The sequence below is a fragment of the Grus americana genome, chromosome 1 (genome assembly GCF_028858705.1).
Source record: "Grus americana isolate bGruAme1 chromosome 1, bGruAme1.mat, whole genome shotgun sequence".
Taxonomy (NCBI): Eukaryota; Metazoa; Chordata; class Aves; order Gruiformes; family Gruidae; genus Grus; species Grus americana.
Genome location: NC_072852.1, coordinates 215,385,376 through 215,399,265, shown reverse-complemented (window position 1 = coordinate 215,399,265; position 13,890 = coordinate 215,385,376). Strand labels below are relative to the sequence as shown.

The 13,890-nt window shown below is 49.0% G+C and overlaps 1 protein-coding gene across 2 annotated transcripts in view; it reads right to left on the bottom strand.

Annotated features, from left to right (window-relative positions):
• Positions 1-6,192, bottom strand: part of GAB2 (GRB2 associated binding protein 2) — a 98,720-nt gene extending 92,528 nt beyond the window's left edge. For both annotated transcript variants that reach the window (XR_008574308.1, XM_054805802.1), the window contains exon 1: positions 6,009-6,192. Coding sequence is in view for 1 of the 2 variants with exons in the window: in XM_054805802.1 (XP_054661777.1) it covers positions 6,009-6,080 (72 nt within the window). In the remaining variant the exon portion in view is untranslated. The remainder of the gene's footprint in view (positions 1-6,008) is intronic.
• Between the last annotated feature and the right edge of the window lie 7,698 nt (positions 6,193-13,890).

Genomic DNA, 13,890 nt, shown 5'->3' with positions numbered 1-13,890 from the left:
GGAAGACATGCGGGTTAGCCCTCACCAAACCAGTTTGAGTTTCAGCAGCTCAAGAGCTGCCCTAGCACAGCTCTTCCCCCAGGTTGCTCATGTTGGCAGAAAACAAAACGGGGACTATCCATGTGCACGGGGAGCTGGGCTAAAGCAGCTGTGTTGCTCCCTAGATTGGTGGCTCCGCGTTGCACTATGCCACAGAGGTATCGGAAATGTTGGGTTGAAGGCATCTCGGGAGGTCTCCAGTCCAGCCTTGTATTTGAGGTATGACTAGATCAGGTCAGCTGGGATTTTCTCCAGCCAAGTCTTGAAAACCTCCCAAGACTGAGACCCTGCAGCCTCCGTGGAAACCTGTTCCTCTATACCACAACCTGCCTAGTGGAGAAGCTTTCCCAACACCCAACCTGAACCTCCAAAGCTGGGCTGTGGTTGTTGCCCCTTATTTTGTCACCTCCCACAACTGAGAGGAGTTTGACTCCATCATCCCCATAACCATCCTTCAAGTAGCTCCAAGTTGTTACATCAAGAGTATCATGATGACAATATACCCTCTGATCGCCCCCAGAAAATGTCACTGTGGGCAAAGAAACGCAGCCCCACACCCAAACAAAATGACTTCCAGAGAAGGTTGCAGGGAAGAGGCTGTGTATTTTGACTCATCAGCAATGATGCAGCAGAGAAACGAGTTACGGAGCCTGACCTTTGTGCAGCATTGCACAAGAGAGGTGGTGCTGCGGGAGCGCTGGCGGGCACTGCCCTTGCAAGTGAAATGCACCCCCTGACCTGCAAAACCTTCTCTGGTGGAGCAAATGTTCATCCCTCCTCTGAATCATGGGGCAGATGACAACAGCTAAAACGTCTGATGGTCTTTTTAAATCAAGCCTGGAGATTACATGGGAGGAGCAGGGTGCAGCAAGGCAGCTCGACAGCTGGAATAAGATGCAAAGTCGTGATGTTCAGTGCTGTCAAACTTTCTACTAAGAACTTGTTTGCACTGGGTCAGAGAACCTCCCTGAGCCCCATCAGCAGATCCAGGTGACACAATTTGTGCCGTAAAGCTTCTTTGCGATCCCTCCCTGAGTTCAGGCTCAAAAATCCCTAAATTCACCTAAACCAGCACTGGAAGGGACTTCTGGAGAATTTGTCAAATTTATTCCACTGCCTCAGAACAGGATCAGCTGTCCTGAAGTGCTTGCTGTTTGGCCAACCTGCCCATCGAAACTTCCAACAACGGAGACTCCAAGCCCATCCCAAACCATCTGTTCCACTGCTCCACTCCTCTGGCCATCAGAGGTTAGGAAGTTTTTCCTAACACTTGTTTCCCTTGCTGCAGTTTGAGCTCAGCACTTCTTGGCCTCCCACCACTGGCCATGGAGAACAGCTTACTCCCTTCCCCTTCGCAGCTACCTTTGACATACTGAAGGACTGTTATTTGTCCTCTCAGCCCTCTCGTCCCTAGACTAAACAACCTCATTTCCTTCAGTCTTTCCATGTTTTCTAGGTTTCTGCTCATTTTTTGGTGCTTTTCTCTGAGTCTCTGCAACCGTTTCCTATTTTTCGGTAGAGGGGAGCATCCTGAATCAGGCATGGCACAGCTGAACATGAGAGCTACCTGTTAAAACTTCTTCGGAAAAAAAAGGGGAAAAAAAAGAGATAATTTTGCTTAATACCCATTTGTTTGCGTTTTGCTGCAGAGTTCAAGGGACGTCCTTTCTTCTCCCCCTGTTCTATAATTTCATCCCAATTAGCACCATGCCAAACCTCACCTGGTACCTCCATCATTTGAGCAGCCTAAGACTGCTCTGCTCGGTGGTCCTGCTTCAGTCCACATCCTACATCCTCATTTAACGAGGACATCCTTACTGTGCATCTTCAAACGAGATATTAAGGATCTAGTTCAGGGGCCAAAAGAAGCTCTTCATCAGGGAGTTACCCCTAGAAATAGGGCTGCGATCAGTAAATCAGCCCGTTATAGCCCTCTAACCTCTTCTGCTCACCTCACTGGAGAGGAGCAGGTCTTCCGATGACCTTGATAAAATGACCATTGATGTACAAAGCCAAACTCTCCCCCCAGATACACCAGTGGGGAGCAAAAAAAAAAAAAAGCACTAAGGGATCACAAAACCAGTGCAAGAGGAGAAGCTTTTGTTTTAGTCAGAATTGTAGAGATACATGTCAGCCAGACAGAAAATACTCCGACTTCACGGTACATAAATGAACAGGCAAAGCGCACTGATTTAATGATAGGAAGCTAAGAGCTCCTCTACAACGACAGCAGTTATTTTTTACGTTGCTTTTCTGCCAGAGAGCCCACCCCCGAGCCCCATTGTGCCAGGCAGCGGACAGACACAAAACACCACTCCAAACCCACGTCTAACTTGGGAGACGACAGGCACGTCCAGCGAGAGAGCACCAGGAGACAGTGAGTCAGTACAGACCGGCACAACATGCGCTGGTCTCGGCTCATCGGTCACACAACTAAAGCCAAGGGGTTTGTTTAGGGATTGGCGTTTTTATTTTTATTTTTTTCTATTTTTTTTCATGGGTGTTTTAAGGAGGAGCCAGGAGGAGAATTAAAGGAAAGCTCTGTGCTTTGTGGCTGCATACAAGGAGACCCTTCCATGCATGAAAGTCAGAAGGGGAGAAGGTGGGGACAGACTTTTTAATAGAGCCTGTAGCAATAGGACAAGGAGTAATGATTTTAAACTAAAAGAGGGGAGATGGAGATGAGATGTGAGGCAGAAATTCTTCCCTGTGAGGGTGGGTGAGGCCCTGGCACACGTTGCCCAGAGAAGCTGTGGCTGCCCCTGGCTCCCTGGAAGTCTTGAAGGCCAGGTTGGATGGGGCTTTGGGCAAGCTGGGCTAGTGGAGGGTGTCCCTGCCCATGGCAGGGGGTTGGAACTAGATGGGCTTTGAGGTCCCTTCCAACCCAAACCAGTCTGGGATTCTATGAATGTACCAAAGTGTTTGTCTGAAATAAAAAAAAATAAAAAAAAAATAAAATCAAGCAAGTGGATGATGGAGCTTGGTGTCCCAGGCAGAACAGGGGTGGAAGGTTGTATTTTGGTATCTCCGTTACTTTTGACCTTCAATTTTTTCGTTACCTTTTATTATCAATACTACAGTAGCAACTATTGGGCTCATCTGAGATCATGGCCAAACTGCCTAGGGTCTACATGAATCCCTGTCCCCAGTTACAAGGCAGAGAAGAGGCACAATTCGTCTCAACCTTGAAGCAGTCAACGTTCAATCAGATGAAGAGAAACTCCCAACCCCAATATTTCCCAGACCATTGTGCAAAGAGATCCTGCATAAAATATCCCACAATTTCCCGTAAGTGAAACTGAGCAGGCACTGCTGTAAATGCAGATTAATGTTGCGTGGATCAGGGGTGGAGAAGAGTCCCCCCTTCCCCAACAACTGCGGATGGACGTTAGGAAGAAAATTTACCACCTTCCCCTTTTGCAAGGATCTTCTCAAAAAGTAAAACCAAAAGAAAACCAGGCTTATAAAAGCACAGCCCTTCAAGGACAATATCAGCAACACACCCATGTGCAATGTACATTTGAAATGCACTTGTCAAAGAAAAAATAAATCTATCATCTACCCTGTGTCAATACAGCCAGAGCAGGAACTTCAAACCCAATTAGCAGCATCCTGCAGCCTGAGATTCCTCCTTTGAGGTCTCAAAGCAGAATATAAACTGATGGCATAAGGAAAGTGGCAAAGCCGGCGACTCAGCGTCTTCCCTCTGAGTCCATACAAAAGCCGGCGTAACAGCGCGGTGGCTGAAAACCCCCTTTTTGTGCATGAAAACCAAACTCCAGCCGTGTGGGTTTGTTGCAGACGAAGGCAGGTTTTAGAGGAGCAAAGCCATCAGCCTCGGGCTCTACCACATCTACCTGCGCTGAACCACTATTGAAGAGAACAACTTGATCAACACACCGACACGTTGCAGCTACGTAATTATTATTATATTAATCACAATGCATTAAAAAGCAAGGGGACGGGGGCACCGCCGAGCGAAACACAGTCCAAGCTAAGGCCAACATTTTCAAATCCAGCCACCGATGCAGGAAGCCAGCGCAACCGGCATGGCTGGAAGGGAAGTCCTACTGACCACAGCACCAGGACTGCTCCAGCACAGAGATCCCCTCGAGTGACATCTGCCAAGCACCGCTTCCTGCCCCGCGGAGGCTGCGTGGGACGGCCGGGCACATCTCAGCACGGCTGTGTTTCCTCTTGGGGGAATGAGGACGTTTTGAAAACATAGGTGGCTTGCAAAGCACTTTGGGATGTATCTGGATGAAAAGCACTCTTATGCACATCGATAATTAGTGCTAACCGCCGGCGTGTCACACCCTCATGTAGAGCATTTAGCAGATTTATTCAGCTCTTGCTGGAATGCCGGAGCACAAGCTGGATATTCAGAAGGCGATGTGAGCGCCCTTTCATGGGGCAGATGCTGGGGAGCTAATGATGTTTGATGAGTTAAGGCCACTGGTGACTCAGGATCAGCAATTAGTTGATTTCTGCGGGAGGAAGGTGCTTTGCTCCATTAAGCTAAAAGCATCCTCCACAGTTCAGCATGCACAAAGTCATTCTGTCCATCTCCCACAAAGCCTGCCTACATACAGTAGGGCTTTGATATTTTCCATGTAAACATCTGGTTTTACCTTTGTCTCAGTACATTTGGGGGGACAGGGAGCGAAAGAACCAGATTCCCTTGCAGCTCCATCCCACAGCCAACCTGATCCTCCCTCGAAGAGGATCAGGCGCACAAGGAAAAGATTGCTAAGAGCGACCGGGCACGCAGTCTAATGCAAAGGGATGTGGCACCAATGATGTTTACGAGGCTGCACCCATTTTGGACAAGGCTAGTAACACCGGATCACAAATCGGATACCCCTCCAGCCCTGCCCTAGCCTGTGATACGGGGCTACAGATGTCCACCTCCCTCGCAAGGGTAGGCAGCTACGCTTCCATCAATCAATAACAGGCACTGGGGAGGCACCAGCTGCACTTGTTCTGTCTGCCGTTCCCAAAACGCACGCAGGCAAAAGCCACGGGACTAAAGGACGATTTGGCTGGTGCCCCCCCGCCCCCCAGGAAGGGAGAGCATCCAGCTCTCTCCCAGAGGCTGCGTCCCAGCCAACTGAAACCTGGTAGACGTCGGTCACCAGAGTCAGGGAGTGGGACCCCGGCTTCATCCCGGGGAGCGATGTGCCGAGTCATAGGATGGCAGCTCGATGTAGCCGTGTTTTCTGAGCTCTAACGCTCACGGAGCACAGCGAGACCATCAAGCGGAGGGAGCAGAGAACAGTTATTTCTTTCAATGAGTGGGGAATGTGACAGAACTGGCATTTGGACCCTCTTTTTACAACTTCTTTGAAGTGTTTGATCTCAGCCGTTAATGACACAAAAGGCTATCGAAGCGCTACTGGTGCTATCTTCAAAGGGTTTGACCGTTAAATGATTAATAGGAACCGTGCGCGGGGAGGGGGAAAGCGACCGTTATGGGGGTGTTGGGGGGGGATCCAAGCTGTATTACTACCTTTACTCTTTGGGACAAAGGTATTTCCCAACCTCCCCTAAAACACACGACTTCAAAGGAGGGGGTGTGACAGTCGCAGGTCCCGGGTGAACCCGGCCACCGCGGGGCGCAGCGAGAACTGCCCCAGCCCCGGCTGCCCGGTCCAGCCGTAGCCATCACCCCGCTGCTACCGCACGGCCGGGGACGAGCCGGGGGATGGCGGGGGCGGGGGGGGGGGAGGCTCGGAGATGCTCCCACCTCCCCTTTCCCCGAGCAGCGGGGAACCACGACCACCCACCCCCCCGCCCGGGCGAGGGGCACCCCCCGCCCTGCAGAACCTCCGCGGCGCCGGGCGAGGCGGCGGCAGGTGCACCCGGGCGGGCGGCGGCTACCGGAGGGAGGGAGGGAGGGAAGGAAGAAGGGGGGAATTCGGTTTCCCCGGAGCTGGGGTAGAGATGAGATGGGGTGAGCTGCGACTTACGTATCTCCGTAACTTCTTCTCCGGCGGTGACTTTCGGAGCCAGCCCGAGCAAACCACCTCCCCGCCGCTCATCGCGGCAGCCCGGGAGCGCCGCCGGGCGCTGCCTCCCCCGGCGTTCAGCGCCGGCAGCGCCGGCCCATGGAGGGCGGTGGGTGGGGGGATGGATGGATGGATGGGTGGATGTGTGGATAGATGGATGGATAGATAGATTGGGGGGGGGGGGGGGGCGGCGGCGAGCGCCTCCCCCCGCCACCGCCGCTCGGCTGCGAGCGGGGAAGCAGGAAACTGGCTCCTTCCCCGGCTCACCACGCCTCCCGCCCGGCCCGGCGCCCCGCCAGCCTGCTTTAAAGATACAAACCCCGCGGGGAAAAGGGGCTGCCCGGTCTCCCCACCGCCCGGGAGGGGTTGCCTCTCATTCCTGCCCCCCACGCACTCATACAGGAGCTATATAGAAACTTTATACATACCGCAGCAGGTGATCTCCTGCAGCTGCATTAATCAAAGACCCCCCCCTCCCCCCCAAAAACCCACCCTTTCACTGTAAGGTTTAATCACCCTAGCCCCCCCCCAGGACCCTTCCCCTTTCTTGATGGAAAAGGTCCCTCTCACCCCAGAAAGAAGAGGCTGGCTTTCGCCCCGCTGCGCTCAGGGGCTTGCGCGTGAGATGAAAGTGCCATGGGAAAACAAAGAGGGTGAGCAAGGAACAGCCAAAGACCAGCGATAGCAAAAACCCTCCTGGAGGAAAAAAAAAAACCAAAATAAAAATTTGAGGGAAATCAATAAAAGCTTCGTATTTTACTATTGATTTTTAAATAATGGAGCAGTGCCCACTGAAAGGGGATTTGACTGCCACTGGAGTCTCATGCAGACAAGCCGGGTTTCGTATTACAGCGTATTATACCCTGGCTGAGATTAACTATCATCTTCCAGATCTAGCAACACTGTTCATTTAAAAGTCTGATCCTCTCCCCAGCTCAGGCAGCAATAAAACTTCCCTCCACAGCCCTATGAGTGGGATAATGCTCTGACCCTCCTTTTGTTGCAGCCTCAAAAGCAAAAACCCGGGCACGGCACCCAAAAAAGCCATGTCCTCCTTGCTCACAACACACTCACGCTGCCCGCTTATTAGGAAGACAGAACTCGGGGTTGTTTGCTGGGGATGAATTTGTAAGACCTGTCTCTATACGGCAGCTCTGCCCCAAACCTGCTCGGGCACATTCAGTCATCCCTGCCTCAACTTCCCTGCCTGTCCAACCTCCGTAGGCAGGGATGGTCCCTCCTTCTGTGTTTGTGCCGCAGCTGGTGCAATAACAACTCCACGCCGGCTGGATGCTCTACTGGATGTCAAACAACAATAATCTTTATAGAACGCCGCTCGCGCGGGGATCTTGCATCACTTTAGAGCACTAATTACAACTCGCAGTGCTGCTGGGAGGTACGCATGACACCTCTTTTCGAGACGGGGACAGCACAGTTACGCCATATGTTGTTTATCATCTTTGTGAATATATAAAGGAGGGGAATAACCCCTTAAAGAACAAGTATGTCACTTGTTAGGAAGGCATTTTTTCGACAGCTTTTTCTTTTTCTGCCAGTGAAACGCAAAGGCTAAAAAAGAATAATTTTCTACCTTTCCCCTGCCCAAAGGAAGGGTTTGATCCTATTCGAGTGCTGAGCAATCTCTGTGCAGACACCAGCTACGGTCAGATCAGCTCGCCCATCTCTGCCAGTGCGGCGTGCGTGATGGAGCTGAGAGCAGGGGAGGATGGAGAGGCCAGTTCTGCGCTGGCATCAGCCAGCATTGCCTTATTCAGTGCACTGGAGCTGTATCAATTTACACTGCAGGGGAGCGAGAGTCTCGCCTGCAAACTCTCCTGGGTTAGAGGCACCTTGCGCATTCGTAGGGAAAACTGCTTCCTGGTGACCTGTGCTTGAGAGATCTTCCCAAAACCCAGAGCAATTTCAGGGAGGCCGGTGACCTACTGGGGATTTATAAAGACCTAATCGAGAGCAGTCGATCATGATTAACAAGCGGGTATCGTGCAAAGCCATTCCACAGTGTATGTTCATGATTCACAGGTTAGGAATCCACTCATACTGACACCAATGCAAAGTGGTATCAGTTTGAAAACCAGTTGCAGAGAACCCTGTCCGCATTTTTATGTTAACAACTTTCACCACGCGGAGTTGAAACACTTCATTTGGGCAATGGATGTTTAAAGAAATGCTCCATAATTATCATCGTGTGAATTGGAATGAATTATTCTACATATTCTGTGACAGCCTTTGGTTTATTACCCTGCTCCCTTGCTGTACTATCCTTTCTCTCCACTCATCCCCTATTTTGGATCACATTTACTGACTTGATTATATCACAAGATACATCTGAACAGCATCCAAACCATGAAGTACCCCTGTGAATTCTTTTTTTCACCCCTTTGACAATGCCTATTGCAAAAGCCTGACACATGTACCGCAGATTGCCAGGACTTATGGCTGGGAAATGGGTTGCATTTTCTGTATTCTTCAGTACATTGCCATCTCCAATGTGAAATACAACCTCTGCGCAGAAAAACGCTTGAAACAAAGATGCTCCATATGAACGTGCCTCCCTAATTCCACCGTGGCTGTACTCAGAGTGGGAACAGCGAGTTAATTCTGGCATCACGCTGCCAGATTACATATGATCCAATGCATGTAACGTTACAATGCCTTATAATGCTGGCCCCGCTTAAAGCATTTGGCCGGGAATACAGATATTACTCCCAATGCCTCTTGGAGTTAAAGACGATGTATGTCATGAACACGGCTCTGATTTGGCAGTGCTTGCACGTTTCTAACAGTTTTACCAACTTCAAGCTGTTCCTCCGACCGGCGACGGAGACTGAACTCAGGCTGGCCCCAACTGACTGCGTAAATCTCCGGAGTCTGAGCTAACAGCCAGCAGCCTTGGTGGAAAACTGTGAAAACCACATCCCCGTGTTGGAAAAACGCGATGAGGGAGTTATACAAAGCCATCAAGAATCTGTCTCTGCCAGCACGAGCAACTGAAGGGAGAACAGCAGAATTAGCAGGCATAGCAAGGGAGAAATTAAGAGATGCCATGTAAGAAATCATATTCCTTGCATAAGGGTAGGGCAGAAAAAAACATTTTTCCAAGAAAAAGCCTTTGTGACACGTCTTTAATGTGCCAGGGTGCATGAAAAAGTTACACTTTCTCCTGCAGAAACCTCTAGAGCTTTTAATCATAACCTTCAGTGTGTTTCCTTGTTCTTGGCTGAAACTGAAATCTATGAAAAATCAGAACTTCTAAGAAAGAAACCACAATGTCCACCGCTTCTCCTGCCTGCTCCAGATTTATTTAAATGAGCTGTGCCATCTACTGGCAGATGGGAAAGCTGCAGGCAGAGCAATTCCCCTCCTCGCTCCGGGTCACTGGGGTATCCAGGGATGGATGGAGACACAGGGCATTTCCTGAGGATTAGGGACCAGCTGGCCAAAATGCTTTGGGCTACTTACCCCAGCCACGCACTAATCCCTTGGAAATGCCCTATACTGAGGTTAAGATAAACCAAAACATGCTGGGGGTGGGGAGGGGGAGAAAGGCTTTAAAGATCTGCTTGTGCTGCTTGGTGCTACATCCCTGCTTTTCAATTCTGAGTGAATGCTCGGTCTCCGGAGATCCAGCTCCACAACAATACGACCTGACTTTATCTTCACAAAACAGTTCCTGCAGCAGAGCTAGATGGAAGCAGCTTCTTTTTTTTGTATTTCATCAAGAATGTTCAAGGTTAAAAAAAAAATAAAAAATCATCTCTTTCAAGAACTCAAGTCTTTTCAAGCTTTCTACCCTCTGTGAAAGAGCACAGCAAGCCCCCCAGCAGAACCACAATCGAAGCCAAACCACAAGACGGTCCTTTCCTTCGCACAATAGCCAGCAGCTCCAGCAGCACCGGCTGTTTTCCATGAGCGAGGCGGAATAGTAGCACGGGATGTTTTGATCCGATAATGAGACAGTTTGAAGCACCTTCAGTACAGTGTTTTGGCAAAGACGGGGCATCGGAGCTCTGATGCCTTAATAGAGACTCAAAAAAGAGAGAAGGGAAGAGATGTATCATGGGTTGGCAGTGTTCAAGGCAAACACGCTCCCTTGGACTTGATAGTCCAGTTGCTAGTGGTGGCGATGGGAAAACAACAGATTAAACCTGTTGTGTTTCCTCTTTGTTGGAGATCCTGGCAAAAACCAGCGCATCCCATCAAGAACGGACGGAGACCACCAGGCAGCATGGGGAGGGGGCTGGGGTGCTGAGCTGGACGGTGTCTGTGCTTGCAGCCAGAGGACACTTCAGTCCTTGCACTTGAAGATTTTCCTATCTGGGAACCACAGCCCAAGCTGAAGCCCAGTCCTCCTCCCTCAGTAAACTGGACAGTTAGAAATAATTCTGCCCGGACCTGAGCTGGGACAGAATGCTACTAAAATATTTCTCAGTTTTGGGCCCAGATAGTACTTCTTCGTGCCTGGTCCTTCCTTCTAGGAGGGATAAGTTCCTCACACAAGTCCTCCTGCCTGGATCCAGACACATTTTTGGCAGCTACGTTTACCCTTTGTTTTCCCCCACTTATACTGTTTCCACCATGGAAGAGAAGGAAACTGGGAGTTTTTCTATTTTTTTTTTCTCACCTTCTCAAGACAGAAAACCATTGTAGCATTGCTCGGTGGAAAGAGCACCAGGCAATGCTCCAGACATGGACACTATTCTCATTTAAACATAAAGGCCATTTCATCCTTTTTTTTTTTTTTTTTTTTTTTCCTGATGAGACCAGAAGCTCTGCATGGAGAGGACTCCCTCTACAGACACTATTTGGCACAATGGGGCTTTGACCGCAGCTGGGCCCAGGGCAAGCAACCATAAAACAAATGATAATAAAACAAGCAGGGAGAAATCTTTGCCCGGCTCCCCTGCCTGTTCACCCGACGCTGGTACACTCGCACATCCTTAGGCATTACTTCAAGAGCAGATGGTGCTCTGTGGTAAAGCAAACGAGCAATTATCCTCCTGACACCCCGCAAGGCCTCCCCGCATGCGATCGCAAGAAGTTACTTCACCCCAAGCTAAGAGCTGTTGTCTGGCTTTTCAGCATAATTGGATGTAATCAAGTTTAATTTCGTTGGTGCAGTAACTCTGAAGACTTTTGTAACTGGATTACTGCTGGCTCAACGGTCATGTGCCATTATATGTGCTGGTCAAAACAGAAGCCAGAATAAAACCAGATGCTTTCCCCCTACTCCTCCTTCCAACACCACCCCTTCAGGATATGAGCTTGGCCTGTACAGTCAATATAATGAACTAAAAATTCTATTAGAAGAAGGAAGTCATTGCTGCCATATTACGTGCAGGCCTCTCCTAGAAAGTGTAAATTATCTAGAGTATGTATCTCTACGTTTGTTTACAAGCGTAGACCGCGCACAGCTTAGAGCTAAAACTATCGGAGCACAGACTTATGATGCACATGAGCTTTGAGACATATAAATGTTATTATCCTTGCTGAGCAAGTAGGGAAGCCGAGACCACAAGCAGGAGTGAATGGCTGGTGAGGAAGGAGTTCCTCAGGTCCCATTTTCTGCCGTACATCACCAGCTGAGAACAAGGCATACACAAAATGCTGTGTTTATTGCAGACTCATAGCTCCAGGTAATCTATAGGTGAGAGAATGGCACCTGGTAAATGTAACAAAGCCAGCAGCATAAAGACCTTATTTTCAGCCCCTCCCCGCTCCTACCAGTATTAAGTCACGAAAGCCTGTTCCCATCGTACTTTAGGTCAAAGTCTAAGAATTCAAGACGCTGTGGTCTTTTTGAATGCCCGCAAAATGCCGAGAGTTAAGACATAGCATATCCTCCTGCCAGATGCTGAGGCCAGGCAAAGAGAGATTGAAATACAGCACTTTTTTAACAGCGAAAATAATCACTGGAATAATGCATGGAGGTGATACGCTCTTGTGCTTTCAAAGCATTTCAGGCCATTTGGAGGCATAGGAAGCGTATTATATTCCTGGTTGAACTGTTGACTGTGTTTTAGACAGACGCCTCCTAAAATTCAGCTCCATTTTGAATAGCAGAACAACCGTAAAAAGACCCAAATGCAAAGAGACTTCCCCAAGATCAGCGGCAAAGGATGCTCTCCAGCTCCCGGTCCCGAATGCTACAGAGCAGCCACCCTCGCAGCTGAATGCTGTTAAGCCGTAGATGCAGGCATATGCATCTCTGGTTTTGGCCAGATGGCTATTTTGAGCTTCTAATGATCTGGGAAATGAACACTTCATAATGTTCTATCTCAGAGGGGTTAGCACAAACTTTCTTCCTTTTTTCTGTACCAGCACTGTTCCAGATGGTACTAGATCTCAATCAGGGACTGGAGTAATATGGTGGTAGAAACTCTATGTTTTAGCACGTACTCCAAGGAGACAGCAATGTAATCCTGACCGACAAGTCATCCCTCAAGTTCGTTAACAAATAGGCTCATGAAATTTGTTAAATACTTGAACCCTATACTTCCTAAATCACCATAAATGCTAATAATTTATTAATGCCATTAGTAATAATGGCGTTTGAAAGACTGTTTGAAGTCACTGTATAAACCAGGCCCTCGGATTTGATTTGCATGGTTATTTGGGTTTTGCAGGTGACAAAGTTCAGGTGTGTAGGGTGATATGGAAAAGCACCACCCAGGCATGTTTACAGAGAGGCACTGAAAGCACACCCTTCCCAGCACTTCAGCTGCCGCGCAGAGCCACTTCTTGGTGGCTATGATGCCATGTACACGCTGTTGGGCAAGCCTGACCGCACATGATGATTTATTTATACTAAACAACTGCAGAGGTCATTTCAAGAGCTTCACGGAGATGCCAGCATGTGACTCCAACCTGCCAGAACAAGGCCTCATCGGTTACAGCAATGCCAGAATCTCTGCAGTAGGTAAATGCTTGCAGCTGGATCTCCTGGAGCTGCAAACTGGCTACTGGCTGAGCACTGATTTTCCATAACTTCATGCAGAAATGGGAGAAATCTGTTCTCTGTCAGCAGGGAAGCCTGGAAATCTAACCCTGGTCCTAACTCTTGCTTCCCTCCATAGCCTCTGGTAAGTTCCTTCATCTGTCCCTGACTTTTCTGCACTCACCTGGAGCACTGGGTTTCTCAAAGCTGTGTGACCAGCCCCGGCAGAGAGGTCAGTAAGCCCCCTGAAGTTGTCTAGGGTGGGTGTCTACCTGTCTCCTGCTTGGACGGACAGCCCGTGGCCACGCATTCATCAACGGAGCAGCAGCAAAGCCAAGGGACAAGCAGAAAATGGGAGACCTGTGTCTCAGAAAAATATGGATCACAAGCCTGCTTCACATGACTTAATCATAGAACTGAGCACTTAGAGCACAGGGCCTTCAAAGGGCGACAAAGACAGCACTGAATTACTGCTCAGAAATGATTTTGGAAGTAAAGACACCATAGAAGTATTATTGCAAAGCCACTGTGTCCATGAAATACAACTAGTATCCCCTGTGGCTGGAAATCTAGCATCTCCTGGAAATCATGGCAGATGATACAGAATAGTCCAATATATAGAAACTTAGGTGTTTACATGATTTATCAAGGCCATCTCCCAAACCACACTAAGATTTTTTTCTGAGCAATTTGCATATTTTTTTGCCAGCAACCCGCAGTCGGTGACTCCTGAAAATTTAGACCTCCATTTTTACAGCACATACAAGTATCAGTGCATTAACCAGCTGAAGACAGTAAGATATACAGCTACTGGTGAAGAGCAAAAAAGCAAGATCAAGCTTTGCAAAGAAAATTAAAAAGGTACTCTGTTGGCTGCCTCCAATTATT